Below are 26,846 nucleotides of genomic sequence, written 5' to 3'. Positions count from 1 at the left end.
ATAAAAGCCAACAGAATCAACAAGAATGAGAATATTCAATCAAAATGAGTTTTATTTGGCAACATAATTCTAAGTTGTCTCCATCAGGGAGCGAGTCAGACCCAGATCTTATTTGTAGCACTGGTTTTTATATAGATAACCTATTCTTGACAACGCACTTTATTGAAGTAGGCACCGCTCAATTATGAAGAAAAAGTCGCATTATTATATTTAGTAAGATACCGAGGCAGTATTCCTAGAATAACATTAAAATACCAAGAGGTAAGTAAAATAACTTGAAATGTGCATGAACAAAACTTAAACAGCACTAAGATATGCTTAAAAAAAAAAAAAAAAAAAAGATGCCAGTGATCCAGATCTGAGGAACACGAGGGAGTCTGTCACCTACACGTTGTGGTCATATAAGGCCGGACACTGTTCAGCATCAGAAGGAACTCGGGGCCCGCCACGCTAGCACAAGGTCAGATACCGAGTCTGAGGAATTCATCCTGGTGTTCTCTAGCTGGGCAGAAGGACATCTGCCCTCCGTCCACATGGAGTCTGTTTCTTTCCAACTGTCTGATGCTGCCGCGGCAACATCGCAGGCTGTGGGGAAGAGAAAACACACTTTATCCCACAAGCTGGTACATTCCAGCTCTACAGCAGCCAAAATAATGAAACGAAGGACCTTCACACAAAAACAGCTGTTCTGTGTAGCCTATTTAATTAAAAACCTTAAGGTAACAACTTATTTCATAGTGTATTCCTCATGTGTTTTATCAGAAGCACACTGTACTTTTAAGATTAGGCTTTGCACTTTCTATGCTTTGAAAGCTTATAGGGTTGGATCAGGTGACCCTGAATCCTCCCTTAGTTATGCTGCAATAGGCCAAGGCTGCTGGGGGCTTCCCATGATGGACCAAGTGTTTCTTTTTCACTCACCATCTGTTGTCTGGGTTTATAAATGTTCTCTTTCTCCCCTCCGATTTGCTATTGTCTTCTCACACCATCTCATCTGCCTCATCTCCACTTCCCATCCACCTTATCTGGAAATTGGCAAAGCATCCAGGCCAAACAGAAAGAAGACACTGCACGCAGATGTGCTTTGTTTTTCGTGTGGTAAGCCGGCTGGTTTGGACTCGGGTTTTGGGAGAGGACAAATAATATAACAAACCCTCAGGAAACTGAGGAGCCAGAAAAACCTGCAGAAAGGCAGACAAGACACAGAATCAATGACACACAAGAATCAAACAGCAGCAGAATCTCTCTTCTGTTCACTTTAATCTCTTTCGTGTTTCCACTTTAGCGCTGTCGGTGGATAGTGTGTTGCCTTAAATATCCAGCCTAAGTCAGACGAAGCTTTGGTTTCTTTCATTATGTCCAGTCAGAGGAAAGTCTCACAAGCCAGAAAGCTAGAAGGACGTTAGTTCAGTGCAACAACTCATTGAGCAGCCTTTAAATGAAGCTACTCTAAATAAATTATATGAATAAATAAATTATATGAATAACAACATGACATCTTGAAGCCAAGACATCAGTATCATATCTGAGACAAGTCAAATTAGTGCATCCTTAAAGCAGACAGTTCTGCGTTGTGATTGGTCCGGAGTCTACGGTCACTGTAGACAATTCTGCATTCATTCATACATTCATTCATTCATTCAATGAGCCTTGTAGATATTTCAAAACCAGGCTTTCCTGTGCTGATAACGGTTTTGCTAGGGACACAAACTATTTGTTCTTTCCACAGTTTGTACAAGAAATATATCTGGCTACTTTAAGCATAAGAATGCAGTTGTGTAAAGGTAAACCTTTTACCAGAGAAGGATGTAAGATAAACAGCACACTGTTAAGGCCCTTTTACATAGAAAGTAGCACTTCGCTCTGAAACCCATCCTTTTCTACTTCTTGCGCCTACAGTCACGCCAAGATCAAACACACTATGAACAAAAACATGGAAAAGTTGATTCTATGCATGTCCGAGTTCAACGAACCCGAGAGGAAAGCACTGTTGAAACAACATAGTCTTCACTAGTAGGGATAGTGCCAAGGCGCTCTCACTGATTAGAGATGCATGTTTTGAAGTGACAGGGAGCAGGTGTATGTAGTCCACGTAGAGCAAGAACAAAAAAAGACATACAGGCAGCACACAGAGGCAAACGCAACACAAATTTTAGACTACTCACTTCAGCTAGCAGTCAGCGCAGTACATGCCACTGTTTGTCTTGTAAAGGACCTTTACAAGACAAACATGAAATAAAGACGAGTGCATAACAAAGATGCCGATTGATTCAGAGATACCGCTGCTTATTGAGAAAAAAAGCACAAGCTCCCACCTGCCTGATCATGCTATGATCAGGCAGGTGGGAGCTTGTGCTTTTTTTCCTCTGTGAAGCAGAAATCCACTGGAAAGAGGTCATTACAGCAAGTAAGCCTCAACAACATGAGCAGGTCAGTTTTAATGAGCCTGATTTATCCTCCAAGTGTGAAATACTGCGAAGCAATCGTTTTACGACAACGTGGATGTTTCAGAAACGTACCAAAGAGTGCCAAAGCAGCCCTAACGGACAGCAATTCCCCCCCCAAAAAGTGCACACGTAAAACTGCGGTGTTAAGCGATGTGGTTGAAAAATTTGGGTCGCCTAACTTTTGTGCTGGTGCGCCTTAAAAAAAAAAAAAAGTTAGGTGCACCAGTGCTGAATGTTACTTAATCTTAAACTCAAAAAGCCAGCTGAAAAACTTCCCTACATACGAGTCTGCCCATGACTACACCGCTGTCACACTGCCAGGTTCACGGTGCTCTGAGCAAGCTTGTGAAATTTTTAAATACAACAGGGATAAATGTGAGAAACACGGCCAAGATATTTATAGTGCTATTGAAGAGTATTAGCAAACTGGTGGCTTAAGAAATGAACTACACTATCTTGCTTTTGAGTGCGAACACCAAAGACTGGACTACATAAAGAATGTATGCCAAGAGAACCTGACAATGTAAAGTGGAGGAATATGCAAAATTTAATAATCCCCAACTCACAATCCTGTTTTTTGGTATGATACCAAGTTTGGTTAGTCCTCTCTGTTTTCTCTTAATCTAACTCCAAAACAAAGCTACACACAAACAACACGAGCAAAGGTTGTCACTGGCCCACAAATGACAGAGGTATTAATAACCCGGGATAGTTTCCTAGGCAACCACAGCCTGAATGCCCGCCTGCAAATGTCATCATTATAAAGAAATGCGCCAGAAGCGAATTGCTTTTTGTTCAGACACTCCTTAATGTGTAATTGCCACAACACTGCAGCACCAACTGGAAAAATACCGTCAGCCTTAATCTTGTTAAAATGACGTTAACGCCATAACCGCATTAATGTGACAAATCTCTGTTAGCGAGTTAGCGCGGATCGCCCCGTGCGTGGGGCTGCACGGCGTCGACGCGGTCAGCTCGTCATTTTAACAAGATTAACGCTGATAGCACTAAAAAAATACAAATTTTTTAAATTCACATGATTACCAACTGCAACACTACTCTACCGACTCGCCTGCAGCATCAGTGTTGGCTGATGATTTATCAAACACTCTCTTTAGCTGCGCACACACACACACAGTCCAACAATGAAAGCCTCTGTAAGCACCATGGTCATTTCTTAGTTTTAGTGTTGATCAAATCTGCTAACACAAAGAGCTGGCTAAGCTGAACTTGTACGCCCCTCAGACTGGAACTTCTTACACTTTGGCTCCTTCCTTAGTTGTAGGTAGGTGGTTTTGAATATGGGTTTATTGGTGGAGATGCCTTTACTGAAGTTATTAAATCAGTCCACAAAAAATTATTGCAAAATACTGAACACTGTTTTTTTAACAATTGTAATTGTTTTGTGGCTGTTTTTTTGGTCAGGTTACCGTGTTTATGGTAAAAATACCGGGGTTGGAGAGGCTGTAAAGAACAGTACCTACAGGGCATTGGTAAACGTTTGTCAATCTGATATAGTAAAACCTTATGAGTGTTAGATTAGTGCACTTTCAGCTATGTAAAAATAGTGTTCAAGTCACAATAAATAAAATAATAAAAATGCACATTTTAATCTGCAAAATCAAAGATGAGAGGATATTTATTTTTATCCATGTGTTGATTTTTAATCAATACAGAACACAGAATGAGCAAATTCCTTCAGTAATAAAAGTTCCGAGACAAAGAGCAGACCAACTTGCAAAGCTCTGTCTTCCTTTAGTGGAGAACAGGGAGAACTACAAATTGCACTCAACAAATGAGCCACAGCAGCCAGTCCTGACATCACTCACATCTCCCTGAGATACTCAATAAGAAGCAAATCTCTGAATCTGACTGAGTAACTGAGTTTAGGGGTCTGTTTTCTTTGAACATGTGATCAGGGGAGAGCGCGAACGCAGTCCCCCACTACCAGAAATTATGCAGTCGAGATTCCCACATTTGGGGAATTCGCAGGGGTCAGCACAACCGGAGTGCAATGGCTGAGCCTCGCCCTGGGTGAACCACCTTCTTGATCATGGTATCTCCCCTGCCAGGTAAGTATGAGTTGTTCACCTCACACATGGGGGACTCTTTCACACACAAACCCTGCACACTCACGGTGCTCACAATCTCACAATCAACACAAACACAGCCTGCAGGAGGCTGGGACTACACACTATTTATATACACAGGAAGGAGCTTCCAACAGAGCCACATCAGGTTATTTAGTTTAAACTATACGGGGAGTCTTTCCCATCATGCATTGCTGCATCTGCACAACAAAAGCTAACTGAAAGATCACTTTTTTCATCCATTTAACCTCCTTAAATCCACCAACAAACCAACAGGAAGTTCAAGTAACTCCAAGTTAAATCAAACTGCAGCTGAAAACTGTTTGATTCACGTCTGATGTTTAGAAAAAAGGAAAAAACGCATAAAGCGCACACGTTTTCTGCTAACAGCACAACCACTTCCTGTTCCTTTGTTATGTGCTGCTGAACAGTTCACTCTCCTCCTGCTGCTGCCCCCTACTGTCCCGGAGCAGGAACAACACTGTTTATTGCACACACATATTCTAAGAGCTTCCTTGTGTGTAAACGACAGCAAAGAAGGAATAAGATGAGTTTCTGTCATGATCAGACTGAACATCCACTCTATGATCACATTACACTACCTGCAAAGCTCATTTCAGCCTTGTAGAAACATCTGCACAGATTAGAGGATGGTGGCATGTAAGGCTACCAGTGGCATGAAGTCGTATATGAGGGACAAGCCCACAAAGTGTGAATACAAACGGTTTGTTCGAGCTGATTGGGCACCGGCTCACATGTGACAGTTTTTTGTGTACACAGGAAAGAGTGAGGTCAACATAAGTTATGGTCTGAGCTGCTCGTCTGTCATAGATCTTTAAACCATTTTCTTTACTCGGTGGTGGCTACACTTTGGCTAACTGTTCTACCAGCCCTGCCCTCTTCCACAAGCTGCATAACACACATGCTGGCTGCTGTGGAACCATTAGAGGAAAGAAAAGGGAAAAAACAGGCTGTCTTTCTGCACATGGACAAAAATGACTTTCCTAACACGACTGAGAGGGACGAGCTGCCCTGGATTAGAAAAGAAGCTGCTGTTTGTTAAGTGGATGAACACTCGGGAGGTGACAGTGTGCTCCACAGTGCACAAAGGACTTCAGTGAAAAGACTGTGCAGCACAAAGGTTTCACTAACATCTTCCTCAAATAACACAACAACGGAGATTTCTGAGCCTTAATAAACAGCAGGACACTGCCGCAGTATCTGCTTCCTCTGTTTTCTTTGAACATGTGATCAGGGGAGAGCGCGAACGCAGTCCCCCACTACCAGAAATTATGCAGTCGAGATTCCCACATTTGGGGAATTCGCAGGGGTCAGCACAACCGGAGTGCAATGGCTGAGCCTCGCCCTGGGTGAACCACCTTCTTGATCATGGTATCTCCCCTGCCAGGTAAGTATGAGTTGTTCACCTCACACATGGGGGACTCTTTCACACACAAACCCTGCACACTCACGGTGCTCACAATCTCACAATCAACACAAACACAGCCTGCAGGAGGCTGGGACTACACACTATTTATATACACAGGAAGGAGCTTCCAACAGAGCCACATCAGGTTGAGTTTAAAATATACGGGGAGTCTTCCCCATCATGCATTGCTGCATCTGCACAACAAAAGCTAACTGAAAGATCACCTTTTTTCATCCATTTAACCTCCTTAAATCCACCAACAAACCAACAGGAAGTTCAAGTAACTCCAAGTTAAATCAAACTGCAGCTGAAAACTGTTTGATTCACGTCTGATGTTTAGAAAAAAGGAAAAAACGCATAAAGCGCACACGTTTTCTGCTAACAGCACAACCACTTCCTGTTCCTTTGCTCTCTGCTGCTGAACAGTTCACTCTCCTCCTGCTGCTGCCCCCTACTGTCCCGGAGTAGGAACACTCACTTTAATGATTTCAAACTACATTCTGCAGCTTCAGACTCCTCTCAATATTTGACTCTCATTGTTTGACTCAATAGGTCAAACAAAAGTATTTGAACCTGTCACTGCTTTTATTGGAGATTCATTCACATCTGTCTGCATTCAATTTCTAATTGCTCTTGGCTGACGCTCGCTCTTGCCATCTGATTACTCAATGCGATTCCATTTTTAAAAGTCTGCAGCCAGTCACATACTTTGGGCATTTCCTCTCTGGGTTGTAAGTTTGCCGTACCCTGAATGTTCACCTTGACCAGTGATAACAGTGAGAAAGACAAGATCGACTGACCTATCAGAAAACACAGATTAAGGACGAGTCCACCGCATGAGCTCCCTGCAGCTCACAGGGACCAAGAACAAATGCTGCAGCTGGAGTTGAGTTTAGGCCCTTCTGCACATAACAAAGCCTGGACTGCCATGACTGCAGAAGTATGCTTCTCCTTCTTAGAGAGGACATCCCAGCCAGTGGAAGAGAAGTATGTGGTACACCTGAACTAACAAATATAAATGTCATGCTTGGTGAAATACACGACAGCTGCAGAGAAAAACAAATGGCACCAAATGGTCAAGATGAGATGCTGCTATCAGCCAGATATCTGGAACTACATCGGACATTCTGCAGAGCAGCATTCCTGTCCACTTTTGCAGTGACAGGAAACAAGACGATGAGGGGGTGATAGCTGGATCAATATTTCCTACTATTCTCCCTCGTCTCACAGGCGACCCTCAGTAACTGTCCAGATCCAAAATCAAATACAAAACCTATTACAGAAGAGCCGAAGCCTTTTCTTACTTTAAATGTTACTTCAATGCATGCATTTTGCAAGAATTACACTTCTTACAGCGAAATAGGGCTGCAGCGATTCATCAAGTATTTTGAAAAATTGGATTATAAACAATCCTCAACACAGTCTTTGCTTCGCTGCTTCATTTAATGCCCAGCTCTGTAGCCTGCCGATGTGTTCAAGGATGTAAACGCGTGCATTTCACATGCATTTGCGACTAAAAGCAGACCTGCGATACAAAGGGATTTAGGAGCAGCGTGTGAATAAAAAGTCTGACAATATTAAGCAAACACAGGGCCCAGTTTTGAAAAGAAGCACTGACATCACCACAGCAACAGTGACGTTACGTTGGACACTAAATTATTATTAATATTAATTAATGTCTACACCATCATAACATCTTGTTTGCAGCAGCATAAAAACTTTGCATCAAAGGCAAACTTCAGACTGCTGATATACTCGCATCGCTGCATTGCAGGCACCACATTCTCCTTTAAAGGCTTACAGACAGAAATTCACTGCACACTTAAACAAGCAGACGCATGAACAAAAATCACAAAGCCTTCCACGAAGACAGTAAAGATTCATTTTTTATATCTTATTTTAGATTGCATATTTATCTTACTTTATTTGGCTTTGACTTTACTTGAGCGCATTTATATATTTTGGCAGCTAAGAAAATATTTTCTTTAAAAAATTACAATTTCAGATGTCACGTAAATACAAAAGGTTTGGGGGTCTTTTTAGAAAAATGAAACAGATGATGGGTAAAAAAAAAACATCAATAGATCAATCTATTACCAAAATAACCCAATAGATGCAGCTGATATAGTCATAGTCAGATTACCAAGGAATGAGCCAACTTTAAGAGAAAAGCGCTTTGGATAATAAACATATACATAAAGACCAAACCCACAGCCCACAGAGAGCTGCTGGGTGACACAGCCACTTATTTCATGAACAACAGAACAGTTTTCATAGCAAGAGATTGTTATACGTCACTGGACACAGGCAGACACGTACTAGGGTCTAACATTTTCTCTCTCAGGCACATTCAGTGAAACACATAAAGACGACCCAGGTTCTACTTGAGAAAATAATAGATGGTTAAGAAGCAGACTGGACTACTGTAAATAAGACATTTAGTCTCACTGGAACTAGCTGTATAAATGAAGGTTAAATAAATTAAAAATATTTACTGCAAGCAAAATAAAAATATTATCCACCAGCACTGCACCTTTTTCTTCTCTAATCAGAATACTTTAATAATCCTTAAGGAAATTGTGTGGGTTACAGTTGCTCCAGGAGGATAACAGTAACAGACTGAACTAATTAAATAATATATTACAAAGCCTACAAAATATGAGAAATAGCTCTAAATCACAAGCTGCTTTCTGTTTCTACTGAAATAAATGTGCCAATATATAGAAACGGATATTGGAAAATGATCAATAGAAGACTTAAAGACAATAAATGTAGATGTGGTTTTGTTTCCCACTGTAGATGGATAAATAAACAATTTTCCACGAACTGCAGACAATTTGTTTCCTTGCCAGCTTTAGTCAGGCATTGGAAAATCTCATTAAATACATTTTTTTAAAATCTACCAAGATACAATTTTTTTGTGTGCTGCTTTGTCTGCAGCAACTATGTGTTTGCATCATTGTTGTGTTGCAACTTAATATAATAATTTGGAATCTAACATTCCAAATTGGTAATCAGCAACAAGAAACCATAAGGGGTCTCAGTTATTCTGGTGCTGTGACCACCTGGACAAACTTTCAATATTTTTCCACATGTTTAGGGGGGTGCACCGTTCCTGGAGATACTGCAATACCAGGTCGATGCGTGGAGTGGACGGAGCAAGCCCCTATTCCATCTCCCTGTTCCAAAAATCAATTTAATATATGGTCCCCGGGTAGGGGACGTATCAGATATTAAACTGATAAGAACAGATACTACACTTGATCTTAGCCAAAAGGCCGAGAAGCGATACCGGGAATACGTCGGAGCAGACGGAGTCACTCCCCGCACAGTCTCCCTCACTGACGGTTCGGAAAAAATTCAAGACATATTTCAAGACATAAAACGGTAGCCATAAGGTCATCAGATTAGGTATAACTAGTGTTATGTTGAATCCGGTTTTATTTATGTCTACTGACGTTCGCAAATAAATAATATCTTGCCTTCCGGTACACGTGGTACGCGTCACTCCAATGGGAAACGAAAGCGCAAAACAAGAAATAAACTGCATTTTTAAGCACATTAACGCCGCAACCTAGACCCAATACGCCAAGTGAGTGTTATTTTAACTTAACAAAACGGAACAAGCCCATCTGCTTATGTAAATTATTGTTTTAATGATTCAAGTTAGAATACATATATTACGGCGCTTCACTAGCGGCCTCTGGTGGCGCGGAGGGTTAATTGCACTCTTCATGCCCCAAATCAAACACCCAGTAAAGAAATTTGCAGGTTAAAGCAGCAGGTGACGGCGAATAGGTCTGACTACAGATAAAGGGTAAACTCCGGTCACTTTTTTTTACGTGTACAGTTTGTAAAATAAGGCAGAGTGAATTAACAAATAACACGAGCACAGACCCTCCATAAAAGTGTCCACAGATTTAACAAAAACACATGTTAGGGTTAAATTAACTTTATCTCAACTCCTCCACTCTCACACAGCTGTGTCAAATCAAACTGACAACTTATAAAAGCGTCCACTCAGTTTGTGACTGCTACAATGCACGTGAGCACGGGCACTGTAGTACACGTGGAAGCGACATGGCGAAATCGCTGAGAAAGGTGATTAGGGGACGAAAAAAAAAACAAAGTAATAATAAGTAAATATGCCTTTAGCGCACTTGGAGCAATTTCATGTGGGGACACGTATTAATTCACCAAAAACACAAAAATTTGAAGTTTTATTACAAACTCAGAATGGCTTAATTTAGGCACGCTAGCTCGCTATTTTAGCTAATCCCCACATTCGTGCTGCGTCACAAAGAAATTTGGTCGAAGACAAGAAATGCACGACCATAATTTACCGCTTGGTAACTTTTATCAGAACATAACAGCAACGTCGGATTAGATAAACAAAATGCCACTTAGTAAAAATGAACTTACCAGAAGTCACCTTCAGAGCTTCAAGGGTTTCTCATGTGCAAAAGCGCGAGCGCGTGAAGTTCGAACATGCGCAGAGGTCGTGAGCTTGGACGCTAGTAACCGGAACTTTTTGTTTTTAATTAATAAATCAATTAACGGACATGCGAAAATACAAAAATTAATTGTAGACACAGAAAATAATAAAAATAAATAAATAAAATGAAAAAATAATTAATGATAGTCTTTGCCACGGAAATAAAAAGGGTCACACTTACAAAAATTGAGTAAAGAAAGACTCCTACAGCTGGCGGTTACACTCCTTCAACCATCAGTTTACGAATGGTTTCATTTTAACACGTACGAATTTATGTGTCTTAAATTTATTTCACATTAAAACAAAGTCATGCTCTAAATTTGATTAGTCACGTGCTCTTTAAGTTTAACATTTATTTTTTGTATGTTATGCACGGCTCTTATTTTACAATCAGTATTATTTTTATTTATTATAGTGATTACTGTTGTTGCTGGAGGTACTGTTATTATAATTATCAGTAACATTAGTTGTTCTAGTATTAGTATTAATATTAACAAAGTATATCTGATCTGATCTTTTTATTTTAATTCAGATTTCTTGTCTTGTAGTGAGCTGCAAATATTGTTCGAGGCAGACTGCAGTAATTCACAAAAACAAATACATTATTCCCACACAATACACAGTCACTCACATCCAAGTAAGACCTTATTATATCTCATTTAGGATTTTGAAGCTTATTTCTTTAACTTCATTCATCTCTAACCATAAATCTACCAAGTGTTCTGGCTTTTATGGTAATGGAATTCTTCACAGAGCACCTCATGCTTTAACAGATGCCATCCATTTAACTGAGCTACAACCAACTCTCTGTTCATCCATGTACAAATACTCTGAGTGTTTTTTGTTTGTTATTCTATGATGTAACATGTTTGATGCCAGTGCTTTCTTTGTTACTTATGTGTTACGTCACATTTTGTAACAATGGGTATTTAGTTTATCTTTAATCATACTGTACATTTTATTTTTGCCTTGTCTAACACTGGTCTTGGTAAGCGCATAAATTCATTAAAAAAACACCCTTAGAGTCTAAAATGATTATAAACTAAGTAACAGCGAGAAATAAGACCTGGGTTACCTACAGACAGTCAGCTTTAATATGCCTCCTAAAGGGAAGTTTCATTTGACTGTCACTGTGTGTGTTTTTTTAGGTGCATACATGTGAATACAGTACTTCCTGTTTGACATGTTTTGCCAGGTGTGTCGCTACTTGATTCCACCTGTCCCACTTTCATTTTGTGACAGTGTGTCTGTAGATAGACAAGTAAGTGGTTGCAATAGGTAAATTAGAATATACTGCTCAACGGCTTTCAGCCTTCAGTTGTGTGTGAGTGTGCGAGAGAGCACTGCCACACAAGGACTACATGTTTGCTCAGTAATCTCTGGCTCAACCTGTCTGATAGGTGTGGGCTGGCTGGCAGTGACTTGCGCAGATATGAAGTCAAATCCAACACAGTCTTGAGAGAGAGGAGGGAAGCTTTTGCATTCCTGAAAAGCAGAAGGAAAGCAATAGAAGAACAACTCTCAGAAACTCCAGGAAGACAAACAGAAGAAGAAGAAACCATGGGAAAAGGTGAAAGGCGAGGAGAATGCTACAAAATGTAAAATAAACCCGGGAAGCTTCTTCTGCAGCAGTTCGACAGATGGGTCTGGAATCCTAATGTGGCATTTCAGGCTCTGGGAAATACAAGATGTTGCTGTTTTTCTCAGCATCATGTTATATATGTGCCACCTAGGTAAGCTCAACACATTCCTAATTCTGCTGCTTTATCTTTGTGGTACGACCTACCTATGTTTGTTTAACACTTGAAATGTTGGATGAAGTTTCGGTCCTGTCAGTAGAAAGTAAATATAGGCGATCATGGCAGAAGTGGGAAGTAAAAAGGTCAATATTCCCTAATATTATCTAAGCAGAGCTCAGGCATGTAGCCATGAAACCGTGCTGAAGCATGATAGGGATTTTATTACGTAGCGTCTGATCTGTTTCTATTGTTGAGGTCCCGAGGAGTCAAGCCCCCGCTCTATAACACGATGAGCCCACTCTCTCTTTCTCTGGCTGTATCGTGTCTGCAACCACGTGACAGTCAGAAAGCTGAAGATTGCAAAGTACCTTATCTGAACTATAAAACTGCAACCACTCAAGGCTTCAGAACCTATAAAGCTGTGTCCTACCGACATAACGATCCTAGAAATAACATCCGAATGCCCAGAAGTGTTGTTTCCAAAAAAATCTGAATCTAAACCAAATCTCAGGAAACACAAAACAAAAGTAGCAAAATTAAAAGCGAACCAGGGTGCAGGAAACAGTCAAAAGAAGACATCAGGGCTGCTTTAAAAAGTATTTATGTGATTTCTTAACAGAAAAATAAGGAAAGAGTCAGTCGGGGTTTGTTGGTAAAAGGTTTTTTTTGGGGGGGGAGCCCAGACAAAAAGATCTCTCCCATACTGACTTGCTTCTCAGTCAGCGCTAGTATTTTTCATTTTAAATTCTTGCTTCATTAAACAAACACACCACCAGCAGAACCAGATCTCTCCCTGACACGCACGTGAAAATATGCATTAAAGCTTGGCCTAAACACACTGCCTCTTATATTCATTCTGATACCTCCCAGCTAGTTTGACTAGTTTTAATCCTCTGGGGAAAAGAGGATGGGGGTGGGGGATCAGACAGAGCAGAGGCAGAGCAGGAGACATGCCACAGTGTTTGTCAGGAACAGCAGCTAACCGTGTCATGGTGGAATGAGTCCTTTTTATGGCGCTCGATTGTGTCACACACCAGCATGTTTCTACTCTAATTGCTATCACTGTGACTCAAGTCTCTCCCCCCACCACTGAGAATCAACAGATTTTTCTTTAAAATAACATCCGTATATCTAATGATAAAAATGTTATCCTCATAGTTTGAATATTTTTTGAGTTACAGTCCGTTGAAATACAAAGGTTGGAACATTGTAATCTAAAGCCAAGATCTTGCTTTTGTTTCTTTTTCATAACCACCTTAACATAAGATATCGTGACATATGTCTTACTTTCAACAGCAGAGAATAGAATAGAATAGAATAGAATTCAACTTTATTGTCATTGCACATGCACAGGTACAGGGCAACGAAATGCAGTTTGCATCCATCCAGAAGTGCTTTAGTGATATAGATATATTACAATATATATTAGCAATAATATAGATATGTGAGTATATTACAGAAATGGGTCTATTATGGTATGTTATAATGTACACGGTATGAGCCACATTAATTTAATTCTAAAGCTAAAGAGTAACAGAAATATTTGTCATGCTCTTGCAGTTTTGAGCTGTTTTCATCTGTACTCTAGTGTTTTCTATGAATTCTGCTTCTAGTAACTCTGACTTTAGATTTTGTGAAGTGATATCACTGGGCTCTGGTTCAGTTGTCATGTTAGTGTTTGTTCCTCCAGCTGAGTCGTCTGTTTCTATGATCCTGTTTATTCTGAGTACTGTTGTTTGTGTGTTTATTTCTTGTTTTACTTTGATAGACACTTTTCTCATGTGTCTTGTTTCCACTTCTTACTTCCTGTATGTATTGACTTTCGAATCCCCAGATATTGCCCAGTATGTAGTCCTGTCTCAGCCAAGTAAAGGCTCATTATCATTTGAATCTGCCTACGTGCCCGATGCTTGGGTCCTCTCTCTGCCATGTTATGACACATGTATTGGTGTCCTGGATGTTTGATCTGTTTTCTGATCATTAATTCGAGAAAAGTTTAAAAAATGCATTTTGGGTAAACCTTTAAAGGTCATATCACCTTGCAGGATAGGTGGCTGGATAAAACAAGTTATAGCACAGGAAAGGTCTCCCTTTACATGTATTTTGATACCAGAATCAGTTCGACATGTTGTAATTTAACCACCTGTGAACGCAGCTTATGGCTGTTGAAGGAAGAAACAACACTGGTGTTCACGTCCTGTATAATAGTTTGGAAGTACCACTTTACTCAAACAACTTTAGGACTTTAGGAGAGTCTGGATCACTGAGGCTCTTTTTGCAATTTGCTGCTGTGTTAATTTTCTTCTGATGCAAAGCAGAATTTCCCTTTGACTTACTTACATTCAGCTGATTCTAGAATAACCCAGAGAATACAGACTAATGTATGCATGTATGTTCATGTGTTTGTTTAGCTGGAGCCATCTCCATATACTCTCCTCAGAGGAGCCTGATCCGCTCAGTGCAGGACGATGTGATCTTCTCAGTGAATTTCACCTGTAGCGGGATCCCAAACATACAATGGACTTTTATGTCAGGATTGGTGAGCCGGACGATAGGGGCCTGGCAGCCGGGGGGGTACACCAACATAACGGAGGACTACAGCAGCCGAGTGCAGGCCTATGACAACGGTTCGATGGGCCTGTCAGACCTGCGGCTGCAGGATGGTGGATTTTACGTGGTCACCATCACAGAATCAACTGGGAGCAGCAAGGATTTTGGTTTCGTCCTAAAAGTAAATGGTGAGAGTCTTTACATTAAAAAACAAAACAGAAAACTAACACACAACGAGGGAAAAAGAGCATAAAAGAAAGAAACAGTCCTGGCAGAACAGCTCAGTTTTTAAAGCTTAAGGTACTTAAGGTAGCACTTCTGTCATACCTGTACAAAGAATTTCTTCACAGGATTTAAAAAAGCAGCACTAATCGTGATTAGAGCATCAACAAAAGCCCTCGGCTTCAGTTTGACGTAGTCTGACTGGCATTGTGGTAACAGTTGTTTGGATTTAAAGACGACAAACGCCCTGCCCAGATTTCCCAAACATGGCGTCTGTGGTTATTAGAGGCAGGCTCAGAACTGTTTCCCACACCAGACAGAGTAACTCTAAAGCAAATAAACTATGAAAATGAAGAATGAAGAATGGCACATGTGCTGTGATAATTTTAGGGAGGAATGAATGCAGGAAGGAAGAACATATGGATTGACCAAAGAGGGGAAGTCTTTTTTTTAACAAGTGAACATGATGAAAAAGTATCTTTAATAAACAGATCAGCCCTATTTGCAGTTCAGTTTGCAGTAAATAAGATGTGGCTCCTGTGTTTCTGTCCTACAGAGGTTCTGTATGAGGACCTTCAGTACCTTACTGTCTCTTTTTTGGCCCTGGCCTGCTTGGCCAGCCTTCTTATGCTCACCATGTGGCTCCTGGACAAGGCCTACAAGAAGATAATGGCATGCAAGCGCAGGAGAGAGATGCCAGGTAAAGCCATGTGTAAACAGCAGAATCCATCTCAGTGAATATCCTCTAATGGTGTCAATGATTGTGCATTCAGGTGATGCCAGAAAAACAGGTTTGCAACTTGGAAATGTCTTGTGAATACCCATTCAGAAGATTTTGGATTGCTGGCATTGCTCAAACATATTCTTCCCTGATTTCTTGTATGGATACGTGCTGAAAACGTTCATAACCAAAATAGGTCACTCTACATGGAGGACAACTATGTAACCAAAACAAATAAAAACAAAAAGATAAAAAGATTTGTGTGTCTGTTTCTCCTGCAAATATCCAGTGTTTTACAGAATTTATTACATTTTTGTGGCAATGATAATGGAAACACTACAGGACACCTTTATACACATTCATGCAATACTTTATTGTCTGCACTAAACAGGCATAGTCTGAACTACATGCAGTTTAACAGGTAGTCCATGGCAGACCTGCTGCTTTCAGGGATTTCAGGGCACATTTGCAGGCCAGTTTCCCCAAAACTCTCCCTGGTGCTGAGGATGAACTCTTGGTGCAGGTTTAGTCATAAAGTTCTGTCATGCAGAAGTTTGGGGCAGAAATTTTGAACACAGAAAGAGTGCCATCAGATTCTGATCCATCATGCTATACCAGGGGTAGGCAACTCCAGGCCTCGAGTGCCGGTGTCCTGGAGGTTTTAGATGTGTCCATGCTCCATCACAGCTGATTTAATGGGCTAAATGACTCCTCAGCATTTCTTGAAGTTCTCCAGAGGCCTGGTAATGAACTAATCATTTGATTCAGGTGTGTTAACCCAGGGTGCGATCTAAAACCTGCAGGACACCAGCACTCGAGGCCTGGAGTTGCCTACCCCTGTGCTATACCATCTGGAAACTTACAGCAGCTTAATTTTTCAGCATGACAATGATCCCAAACACACTGCTAGCACAGTAAATGCACACCTGGATAGAAAAACACACAGTGGAACACCATCAGTCATGGACTGGCCTCCTCAGAGTCCTGACACAATATTATTGAAGCAGTGTGGGATCATCTTCAGAGAGAACAGAACACGAAGCAGCCAAATCCAAAGAATAGCCATAGGAGAACTATTCCTGAAGGCTACTACTAAAGAAGTTACAAACTGGTTTCATATAGAAGGCAAATAAAACCTGATACAGTGTCTGAAGTGTGGCTGCTTTTTTAGGTAATGGGTGAAATAATAAAGAAGACAATTTTCCGCATAAAAACGTTTGTGAGCGTGTTGTTTTATCTAAAGTTAAAATGTGTTCTTCTTACCACTGCATGATTGTGTGGAGAATAAATATATGTTGAAGGGTGTGATGGTTGACTATGGTTTGACTCTATCATTGTATCACAGTAAGGGCGTGTTTGAGTGCAAAGGTCTGTGAAGACCTATTATAGCTTTGTTTGTTGTCTTAATCATGTATTGACACTTTAATCCCCTTTTTTTTTTGCAGAAAACGATGTGACTGAGCTGCAGATAATGAACGTCTGAGTGATGACTCACCTGAAATGGCCAATCAAAGCTGTCAGTGATACAACATGAGGACATACTTTTGAAGGTGGAATGTTTTGTACATCAAACTGTCCTCTTTATATACTCTAGTTACTTACAGCTCAAAGCATGACCAGTCAGTTATGAACACCTGCACTGTGTTGATATTTTGTACTGATATTGATATTTACAGATGACTGTCACTGAATGAGTGAATATACCACCGATGATACAGGAACACAATAAATCTTGTATTTATTCTCTAAGCAAAGAAACTGTGTGACTTTATTTTACTCATGACCAAGGGTTAAACTGGGCTGGTTTCATTAATAAGCAATTAAATCAGATTATTTCATGATAACAAAAAACGAGTTTCGCTTTTGTGTGCTGCAGGCTGGTGATAGTTTCAGCTGAGGCCTTGATGATACTGGCTCAGCAAATCAGAAAGTAATGTAAATAAAGTTGTGTCCAAAGCAGTCAAGTAGTAATTGCAGTTTGCTAAATCCACACGGAGCCATGAAGCTGCAGTAACACAGGTCAGCTGATCACGGCCCGGAAAAGGAAGAAAGGAAGGAATGCAGGAATAAAGAATGAATGAATGTAGAAACAAAAGAAAATAATTGTTTTTCTTTTATTACCTAAAGAAAAAATATCCGGTTAATGTGGTCAAATTTAAAGTTTGAACCGGCAAATCCCTAAGTTCAGTTTTATAAACAGTGTCTCTTTGATCCACAGCTGTATTCTTAAGAAAAAGGACAAATATATATGTAGACAGACTGCTTTTTATTTTGTATCAAACTGTTTGAGGTATATACACACAGTCCACACCTTACACTATAAGCAACAGGCAGAGGACACTTGTGTGGACAGACTTTACGGCGGTCCACAAGTTGGTTAAAAAATAAAATAAATGAAAGTGCTGTCGATTCTTTCAAATGTGAGGAAGAGAGTCTATGAAGGAAGATTGTCCTCTTTAAATAAACTGTTATTTTGTGTGTGGGAGGAGTCAGCAGACAGAGTCAGCACCTAAGGACAGGGAGTCAGCGCCGCCATGAGGAGCTCCATCTTGTAGACAAAGTTTCGGCCCTCCATCTTGCTCCAATGGACCTCTTTGTACGGCCCTCTGAGGTGGCTCCACTTGGCGTCCTGGATGACGTCGCTCTTTGGCAGCTCTTTGATCTGGCTGCGAGGGAACTGCACCAAAACTTTGCAGCCGCTCTCTGGGCCGTTACGTACTGAAGAGAAAAGAAACTTTGATGAAAAACCACTGACAGTTATTTACTTTGCTGCATAATGATAAAGAGCTGCTGAGCAGACTTTTGTTGTTTTTAAACAATGACAATGAAGTTTCTCTCTTGTCTCGCCACACATTATTCTTCAGTGTTTACAGATATTCAGTATGAGTGTTGCATGGAAACCGGTTCATGATGCATTTCAATGATGTTTGAAGAGAGGAAGTTTCCCAAAGATTCCCCAACTTGTATCAACCTGTCTGCTTAATCCTGAGTAATTTTCCATGAACTGACAGACTGGGCGTCGTCTTGATTTATTACATTAGTTTCTGCCCTTTCTTTAAAAAAAATAAAATAAAATAAAATAAAATTATATATATATATATATATATTTTTTTTTACATTTTAGCCTTTATTGGGGGGAGGTTAGCTAAGGGAGAGCCTGAATGTCTCATGCATAGAGGCATGAGTAGTACTGAGTTGCTGCTGCTAATATGCTCTTCCTACTACAGAGAAACCTGAGGATCCGAGAGCCATCAGTCTCACCTGAGATGGCGTACTCTCCGTTGGGAGAGGCAACAGTGACCGCGGAGGCATTTCCGATGCTCTCCACTGGGCCCAGACCTACATGGTTACTGAAGCTCAGGACGTGCCAGCCCATCACCTTAGCCAGCTGCTGAACTGCATGTACCTGATGCTGCGACATCTGTGAAAAGAAGGCAGGCATACGCAGAACTAAATACTGAAGCATTACAGTCAACAGTGTGCAGCCATGCTTCTAGTAAATTCAGCCTCCTCCAATAACTGTGGAAGTTACTGGTGTTACCTGTGAGAGGAGAAAGTCTTGCAGCTCCTGTTCCTGGTGTGACAGCGTGACCACACGTCCATCTCTGTGCACCACCCTGATCTGCTCCACACCGATGTTCAGCTGCAGCTGGATGGACCTAAACACACCAAATAAAACACAGTGAGCCTCATTTCAGAGGATCAAACACGCTGGTCCAGAGTCATGTAAACATCCATATATGAGGAGAGAAAAGCTTTTTTCACATCCATTTATTTATATAGTTCACAACAGCAGTGAACGAAAATAGAAAAATATAATGGTAAGAGGTAAGTGGAACCAAGATCTAGGCCATTTGCTTTGTTTGCAAAGTTTGCAAAGACTGCTAAATTTTGCCAAAGGTAGTTCACTCTTTGCAAAACAGAACGCTGTTCTAAACAGATTTTTCAGGACTTCTTGTTGTGCTTAGTTTATTTTTCATATGTTTTTTGCAATTGGCATTTGTTCAGGGAAAGATACTGTAGACTGAGCAATAATGCATTTCTTGCATTTCTCAAGGGTTCTGATGGGGTCTTTCTTAAAATTACTGGTCCCAGTAACAAAGGCACTTGTCGACTCAGAAATCGAGTGAAACTAATGACACACCCGGCAGAACTTTATGTTATTTAGCTCGTCATATTGCAGCCACAGAAATTCTTTTGTCCATGAAACCAAAAAAGCTGCACTTTCTTTTTGCCTCATAGTCTGATTTGTCATAACTTTTCCATTTTGTGGTCGGCTTTTCTTTGGCTGTCCCCTCTTCACCCTGACCTGTCTTATTTGGCTCTGCAGAACTAAAATACCTGCGTAAATCCATCTGCTTTTACACAGGCACTTGCATAATGATCAGCAATTCTCTGCACAATCAACCTCTATGACATGTTTAAGCTTGCTGCGGAAGATTTCACTTGTCATATTTGCATAGTAAGCTAACGAGTGATAAGGAATTGGAGAGGAATTAATCTGTCACTCACCAATCAGTACTGCCGCTCTCTATTCACAGTTTGGGCAATGGCAAAGTGAATGTGAAGCAAAAAAACAAAAACAAAAAAAAAAAAGCGCAAATTTAAACGCGATTTCATTATGTTACATACTGACAGTGGCTCTTCGATGCCAATGACAACATTACCCAGCTACGTTTGCGAAAGGATGCAAAAGTATTGACATATATTTTTTCTTCCTATGATAGCCTGATGGGCAGGGCTGGGATGGATTTTGGTAGCCCGACCGGAAAAAACTGCTAGCCCCGGGACGTCGGGATAGCGATTTTGCGAGCCCTGAGACTATTAAATAATAAAAGCTGCAGCTATTGAATATTTTAGTAATCAAGTATCCTATTGATTATTCAAGTAACTGGATAAGAAATACATCTGCCTTATAATAAATACTTAAAAGAGAAAAAAACCCAAACCAAAACAAACAAACAAAAAAACCCCCACAGGTTATCAAACCCCCCCCCCCAAAAAAACAGGAAATAGAAAATTGTTATTTCTACAGTGTGAACCAATGTTGTAATATAACTACATACAATGCCCATAAAAAACAACAACAAAAAACATTCATGCAAATGAATTGCATGCAGTGGGTCAAAAGCCCTACTTTAAAGTCCTCTTTTCTTCACATCAAAGTTCATTAAGCAGGTTGTTTTTTGAAGGATCCTGCCAGCTGTTTCCCAGTAAAGGTTGTGATGGTGATAACAGTGCTCTGATTTGGACACTAGAAAAATGAGCTCACCGTCTCAGTTAGACAGTCACTGTTGCTGCTGTGTTATCAGTAATTTTGTTTAAAAACTGGGGACCATGTGGGTTTAATGTTGTCATACTTTTTATTCACATGCTGCTCCTAGATACATTTCTATTGCAGGTTTGTTTTTAGTTGCAAATGTAGGTAAAACCTTTGCATTTACATGGCGGCCACTGAGCGCTGCAGAGCCGAGCATTAAACAAATCAGCAAAGCAAAAACTTTGTGTCAAGGATTTTTTCAATTGTTGAGTTTTTCGATTACAAAATACAAAATTTATTAATTCTAATAATTAAAAAAAAAAAAGTATTTTAAATTAAAATAACAATAGTACAAAATGAATAGTGAATATTTAGTAAATATTTAAAATCTGTAAATCTGTGATAATAAAAAATATAGTAAAAATAAAATGTACAAATAAAAAAATAAATAAAAATAAATATTGATATTTAAAATAATGAGTAAAATAAACTCCTCTGCACTCCACTTACTTGCAGATCTGCTCGTAGCCTTGTGAAGTGATGAGCACCTTGACACTGGACTCGTATACGTCATTAATGTTGGACCAGTGAGCCTGGATCTGCGGGTCTTCAATCCGACTGGCCAGACTATCGATGGTACGTGCCGTCCTGTTGACCACAAACACCGTGGTACCCGTGAAGAGTATTGCTAAGCATTATACAGCCAACAAAAAGTAGCTAACAACAATTCTTCTGTTAAAAGATTAAATATTTTAAGATAAAAGGACATAATTTAATTTCCATAATCAGTTTGGGATTAATAAAGTATTCTGATTCTGATGAAACAACAAAGACAATGTGAGCCATCTGCTAGCCAAATGTAGGCAAACGCTGCTTTTTTGGGCTGCTAAAGTTTCTGGAGCTCCTAAATTTGCAGTAAAATTCAATATTGCTGCTGGTAACTGTTTCTGTATTTGTAAAATTACATCAGGATATTTTACCTGCGACGTAGGAAGATGTGTTTGGCCTGTTTTATCATCTTCTCCAGCAGCCCCTCAGTCTGCTGCCAACTGGAGATTTCTGCCTTGTCATAGGCCAGTGGCCCTGCCAAACGCAGACGTTTGTGCGCAAAGGGAGCGCTAGAAGGGTGCGGTATCACCACAGAGCTCAGCTGCTGCTTGTGAAACTATAAAAGAAACAAATGTTGCCAATGAAATGTGCACTGAGACAATGAAATTTAAATTAATAACAACAGAAGTGTCTCCTGGCAGAGTAGAAGATGACAGGTTTCCAGGGTTGTTGTAGGTAGAAGAACACAAATATATCTTAATATCTAAAAAAAATTCCAACATTAAAACTTTAAATTTACAAGAAAAAAACCCTCATAGATTCCTTCACTTTGTAGCTGTATTTTTCTTGTAAGCACCCTCTGCTCAGAAATGACTGTCTCTTCCTGAGTGCAATTCAGCCGGTGCTCTCTCCCTGTTAAAAGGGAGTTCTTCCTCCCCACCATCACCAAGTAATACTGCAGGGGACTATTGCAGTTTTCTCTTTAATTCTCTACGGTCTTTATCTTGCATTCTAAGCACACTGAGACCTGACCAGTATTCCCTAACTGAGATGGATTTTTTGTGGATATATAGTTAAAAGTTAAAGGAAAAAGAGAAAAAAAGGCAAAGCTTAAAAATATTTAACGCATTTCAGATCATATCTGGTAGGTTTCCTCCAGAGGTGGTTAATAGATTGCGCTCTACAGGAATCTCACTTCTCACCTCTCTCATCATCTGATGCAGATTGTGTTCTAGTACGTAAAGGTGGTCGTCCGGTTTGGGTTTCTCTGGAGATGCCCGGTTGTTTTTCTTCTCTCCCGTAGAGTGGCACAGTGAGATTGACAGCTGCAGACCTAGGGAGAGAAAAATCACAGGTGTGTTTGGAGGGGAGAATGACACTTTGGATGAATTAGGGCAGGAGGATCATCAAAGACTCCAGTCACCCCAGCCATAAACTGTTCAAACTACTTTACAATTTGAACAGTAAGTACTGAACAAGGTACTGCAGTATCCGGTCCCGAACCTGGACCGGATACTGCAGTACGTGACAATAAAAGTGATTTGATTGTTCACTAAAAGTGAAAGAACATTCTTTACACTCTTGACAAATATGAAAGCTGAATACCTTGACTTGATGTGTGTGTGTGTGTGTGTGTGTGTGTGTGTGTGTGTGTGTGTGTGTGTGTATATATATATATATATATATATATATAATATCACTTCTTGCCTTTCTTTATCAGATTGTCTGTCTTCCTCCATCCCCACCTGTTCTTATTTGGATCTTTCACCATTTGTTAATACCTATAGGTCCCATATTATTTCACATTAAGACGCGTTAACTCGAGTCTCAACGAATCCCCATAATGTATATTTCAAGTTTTAGAGAAAAATACCACACAGGTATTTTTTGTACGATGGCTGTGAGTCTACATTTTGGTTCTAAGTTCTATTAAATTACAACAAGATATTCCCATGATAATATCGAACAAAACCACTGTGTTGTCATGGTAGACATAGACTAATGCATCGATATTGTAGCATTTTTTTTAAAATGTTTTCATCTCTTTAATGCCATCCACAATCACTTGACAAGTGGACAACCTCCCGTGCTCTTATTTTGAAAGTTTACTCTGTTGCGGCAGTCTCAACCCACGGTGAGACAAACTACATTTCCACCATTTTTGGACTGCAGTCCTAGTTCTGCTCTGAAGACCTGCTGTGAGCTGGAGGGTCCCCCTAACCTGCAGCAAGTGGAGAACTGGTCCTTGTGCTCAAGCACTGGGTCAGTTATTCTCTCAAGGCAAGGCATATGCTTCCGTATGACACACATAAGCACATACATAAGTGTGAGAAACACTGAACCAGGACCCCATTTGTGTCACATTCTCACCTGGGAATGGCTGTGAGATGATCTGGTTTTTCACAACAATGTGAGGGATCTGGGATTTGATCTGAACTGCCTCCCTGGACAGCTGGGCGAAGATCTCCTTACAGAGCAAAACATTCTGAGCCGCCTCCAGTTTCACGTGCCATTGCTGCGTACCTGAGCAGAGACAAAAGAAAAGACCAAGAGTTTTGTTTGTGGGATTTACTCTTACAATTTAGAGTGGGCTCAGTCATCCTTTGCCAAAGCCTAAAGAGCGCTTTCTCACACAGAATGTAATAATTTAGTATTTTCATAAAATGCCCTTCTAAAAAAAAAATAAAATAAAAAAAACGTGGAAGAAAAGAGCCTCTGTGTTACTGAACAACTTTTAATGTGTATATGTGCTGAACCATACCAGCTTTGTTCTTTTGCTGTTGTCTGAAAAGGCTGACGGTTCCCAGATCACCAATGTCAGGAGCTTGTTTCTGAATGGACACCTGAAGATACAAACAGTATCTTTCTATTACACCTAATATATCTGGTAATTATCTAAAATCAAAGAATGAACAAGGAATGAGAAAAGATGAATAAAAACATATTATACATGTCATTTCCCTCTGACCTTGATGTAAGCAGACCCCTCCAGGTCACTGGGGATCTGGACGTCCAGTGGGCAGTAATCCTCTGGGATTTTTTTGTCCAGATCAATGTCAGTATTTTTGATCACTTCAAATGTGCCATGATGGGGGAAAAGGGAGCCTGCACGGGCAAACACGGAAGTTAGAAAACAGGTTTAAAGTGTCTTAATGTTAATCTGTAGGATGCAGCAGCACTGACTGAGTGAGGTGTTTTCCTCTCTTATCACCTGCACTGCGGTAGCTGAGGTCTCCCAGGATCTTGTCTCCAACTTTGCGTAGTTTCCACTGTGAGCGCAGCCGCAGCAGCTCAGAGTTGAAATCCCTTTGCCTCCTGTTCTCCTGGTTCTCTGTGACTGATTTACTGAGCTTCTCTGCTCCCTTTTGAAGGATCATAGCTGCTGTGGCCAATGATTTCTTTTTACTGATCAGCTGGAAAACTTGTGGTGTCTGCAGGAGTTGGAGAAGGAGCAAAAGATCTCTTTGTGGACAAACCTAAGAGTGCTTTGCTGACATTTAGAGATATTTTTGTAGAACCCTTAAAAAACCCTTAAAAAAAATCAGTTTAAGTGACATGTTTAATTTACCTTTCCAGCTGCTGGATCCTGAGACACGGGGTCTAAAGCCATGTACTTCTTCTCCTTCACCACGCTGAGCACATCATAGAGTACACACATCTCTGTGAGGGCGCTGCGGAGGTTGTTACGCACCGAATCCCAGGGCCAAAGAGACGGCTGAAATTTTACTGTGCCTATGCAAGAAAACAGAAAATTGGGCTCGATTCCAACAAGTGATAAAAAACCTTATGTTCTGTTTTCAATTCATTTGTGGAGTCTACTTGGTGGTCCTCCTTTCTTCATCAGAGTCAGGAGTAAATTGTAAATAAAGTTTAACTTTATTTAGCTGGATCTCATTACTCCTGAAATCCATTTTATTTATTTATTGGAGCAGCGGGTGTACTCTTAGGATTGACAGAATTCATAATTCCATCAGTTTTCACAAGGCCTCCAACACCTTGCAGCCTCAAAACATGACAGGCTCCATTGTGATTTAAATGGTAAATAGATTGTTTCTTATACAGCACTTTTCTACTCTGAGCCCTCAAAGCACTTTACGCAACTTGCCTCATTCACCCATTCCCACAAGCACTTTTTTCCTATTCTCTTTATATGTAACATTCACATGCTTTCATACTCTGATCAACTTCTAGTATCTTGTCCAAGGATATTTGGCATGAAAATTATATATTTATTAGTAATTATTCACCATCTAAGTGAAGTTCTGAACTGAAATGTTTAACCTATGATGAATGAAGTTCAGCTTGATATTTTATGTTGGCCTAAGGCACACAGCAGCTGATTATACCAAGGAATGTGTGATGGCTAGCTCTAGCTCCTTGCTTTATTTAAGCATTTTACCTTCTTCCTCCTCTCCATCCTGCTTGCCCCATTCTCGGTCCTTGGGTTCTCCCTCAACATCCTCCTCTGAGTCGGATCCCTGGCTGAAGTCAATTCTTTGTGCCAACTTTGCCAAGTTCTGGGACATGGATAGAGGAGGGACATAGGTCTCGGTCCCATCCAGTGCCACTTCCTGCACCTGCTTCTCACAGGAAGACTCGATGCTGATCCTCACCGCTGGACCACCAGACATGATGACAGACTTGGCTGAGAAGTGGAGTGGACAGGCAGAAAGGGTTAGTCATCAAACACAGACACAGGGGAGACCAGAAAACCTCTGAATCAAACATTTAATATAGGTTGTTTAATAACCAGAACACTAAAATACTTCACTTCCAACTGTTAAAGTGAAAAACGAGAATTAGAAACTGCTCCTCAACAACTTTGGATGATAATAATTCAGCTCTTTTAGTCACTTTGTAACGTTTTACTAGTTAGCAACACTAGCTAGTGTTAGCTCTTTGCTTAGCTCACAGCATAAAAGGAGACTCGAAAGCTCAAGAGAACAGCTTAAAACACCAAATACTATTTTACTCCTGTAAATCTTACCTCTGGCGTTCACTAGTGTTGGAGGTATCGAGGAATACTCGGGTATTGCATTAAATGTTCCAGTAGCGGTGAAAGGCTCATCAATACAGGAACGAGTGTAACTCCTGCACGGTCCCCCTCCCACCGCGATTGTGATGAACGCTGAGGCTGGAAGCTGTTTCAAACGCTTTGTGTCACTTTAGCACTATTTACGTATTTAATGCTTGTATATATATATATATATTATTGATGTATTTTTTTATGTATTTTATGTTTAAATGCATAAAATGTTTTTTATGCAGATATAATGACTAGGAACTAATATTTCATGTGGACGGCAAAGACACGGCGGGCAGTTTAAACTACCGGATGTGACGT

General features: G+C 40.4%; 2 protein-coding genes, 1 long non-coding RNA gene and 3 other non-coding genes across 7 annotated transcripts; 1 reads left to right on the top strand and 5 right to left on the bottom strand.

Annotated features, from left to right (window-relative positions):
• Window positions 1–34: 34 nt before the first annotated feature.
• LOC146560310 (uncharacterized) lies at window positions 35–10,614 on the bottom strand. The gene is made up of 3 exons (XR_014888231.1): window positions 10,389–10,614; window positions 922–1,181; window positions 35–585 (listed from the first exon to the last, which is right to left on the bottom strand). It is a non-coding gene; the product is annotated as an uncharacterized LOC146560310 (long non-coding RNA).
• LOC146560313 (U1 spliceosomal RNA) lies at window positions 4,364–4,527 on the bottom strand. The gene has a single exon (XR_014888411.1). It is a non-coding gene; the product is annotated as a U1 spliceosomal RNA (small nuclear RNA).
• On the bottom strand, window positions 5,790–5,953 carry LOC146560312 (U1 spliceosomal RNA). The gene has a single exon (XR_014888377.1). It is a non-coding gene; the product is annotated as a U1 spliceosomal RNA (small nuclear RNA).
• On the bottom strand, window positions 9,066–9,256 carry LOC146560311 (U2 spliceosomal RNA). The gene has a single exon (XR_014888428.1). It is a non-coding gene; the product is annotated as a U2 spliceosomal RNA (small nuclear RNA).
• A 1,085-nt stretch (window positions 10,615–11,699) lies between the features above and the next one.
• On the top strand, window positions 11,700–17,440 carry vstm5 (V-set and transmembrane domain containing 5). Of its 2 annotated transcripts, none has more exons than XM_085244292.1 (4): window positions 11,700–12,194; window positions 14,612–14,938; window positions 15,529–15,672; window positions 15,746–17,126. In XM_085244292.1, the coding sequence occupies exons 1-4, from the start codon at window positions 12,119–12,121 to the stop codon at window positions 15,787–15,789; spliced, it is 591 nt and encodes a 196-aa protein (XP_085100418.1). In that variant the 5' UTR covers window positions 11,700–12,118; the 3' UTR covers window positions 15,790–17,126. The 2 variants fall into 2 exon arrangements, with proteins under 2 accessions (XP_085100418.1, XP_085100419.1); XM_085244293.1 differs by lacking the exon at window positions 15,746–17,126 and adding an exon at window positions 17,139–17,440 and having other exon boundaries at window positions 11,702–12,194.
• A 500-nt stretch (window positions 17,441–17,940) lies between these two features.
• On the bottom strand, window positions 17,941–26,824 carry med17 (mediator complex subunit 17). Its single transcript, XM_085244283.1, has 13 exons — window positions 26,490–26,824; window positions 25,902–26,147; window positions 25,071–25,234; window positions 24,714–24,933; window positions 24,471–24,607; window positions 24,264–24,345; window positions 23,873–24,025; window positions 22,705–22,835; window positions 21,934–22,118; window positions 21,464–21,601; window positions 19,235–19,352; window positions 18,955–19,114; window positions 17,941–18,411 (listed from the first exon to the last, which is right to left on the bottom strand). The coding sequence occupies exons 2-13, from the start codon at window positions 26,131–26,133 to the stop codon at window positions 18,203–18,205; spliced, it is 1,929 nt and encodes a 642-aa protein (XP_085100409.1). The 5' UTR covers window positions 26,134–26,147; window positions 26,490–26,824; the 3' UTR covers window positions 17,941–18,202.
• Between the last annotated feature and the right edge of the window lie 22 nt (window positions 26,825–26,846).

The sequence above is a fragment of the Mchenga conophoros genome, linkage group LG14 (assembly GCF_057382185.1).
Source record: "Mchenga conophoros isolate Kocher_MC1m ecotype Shallow Benthic linkage group LG14, M_conophoros_male_GT1.1, whole genome shotgun sequence".
NCBI classification, from domain to species: domain Eukaryota; kingdom Metazoa; phylum Chordata; class Actinopteri; order Cichliformes; family Cichlidae; genus Mchenga; species Mchenga conophoros.
This window is presented reverse-complemented; position numbering and strand designations above follow the sequence as displayed.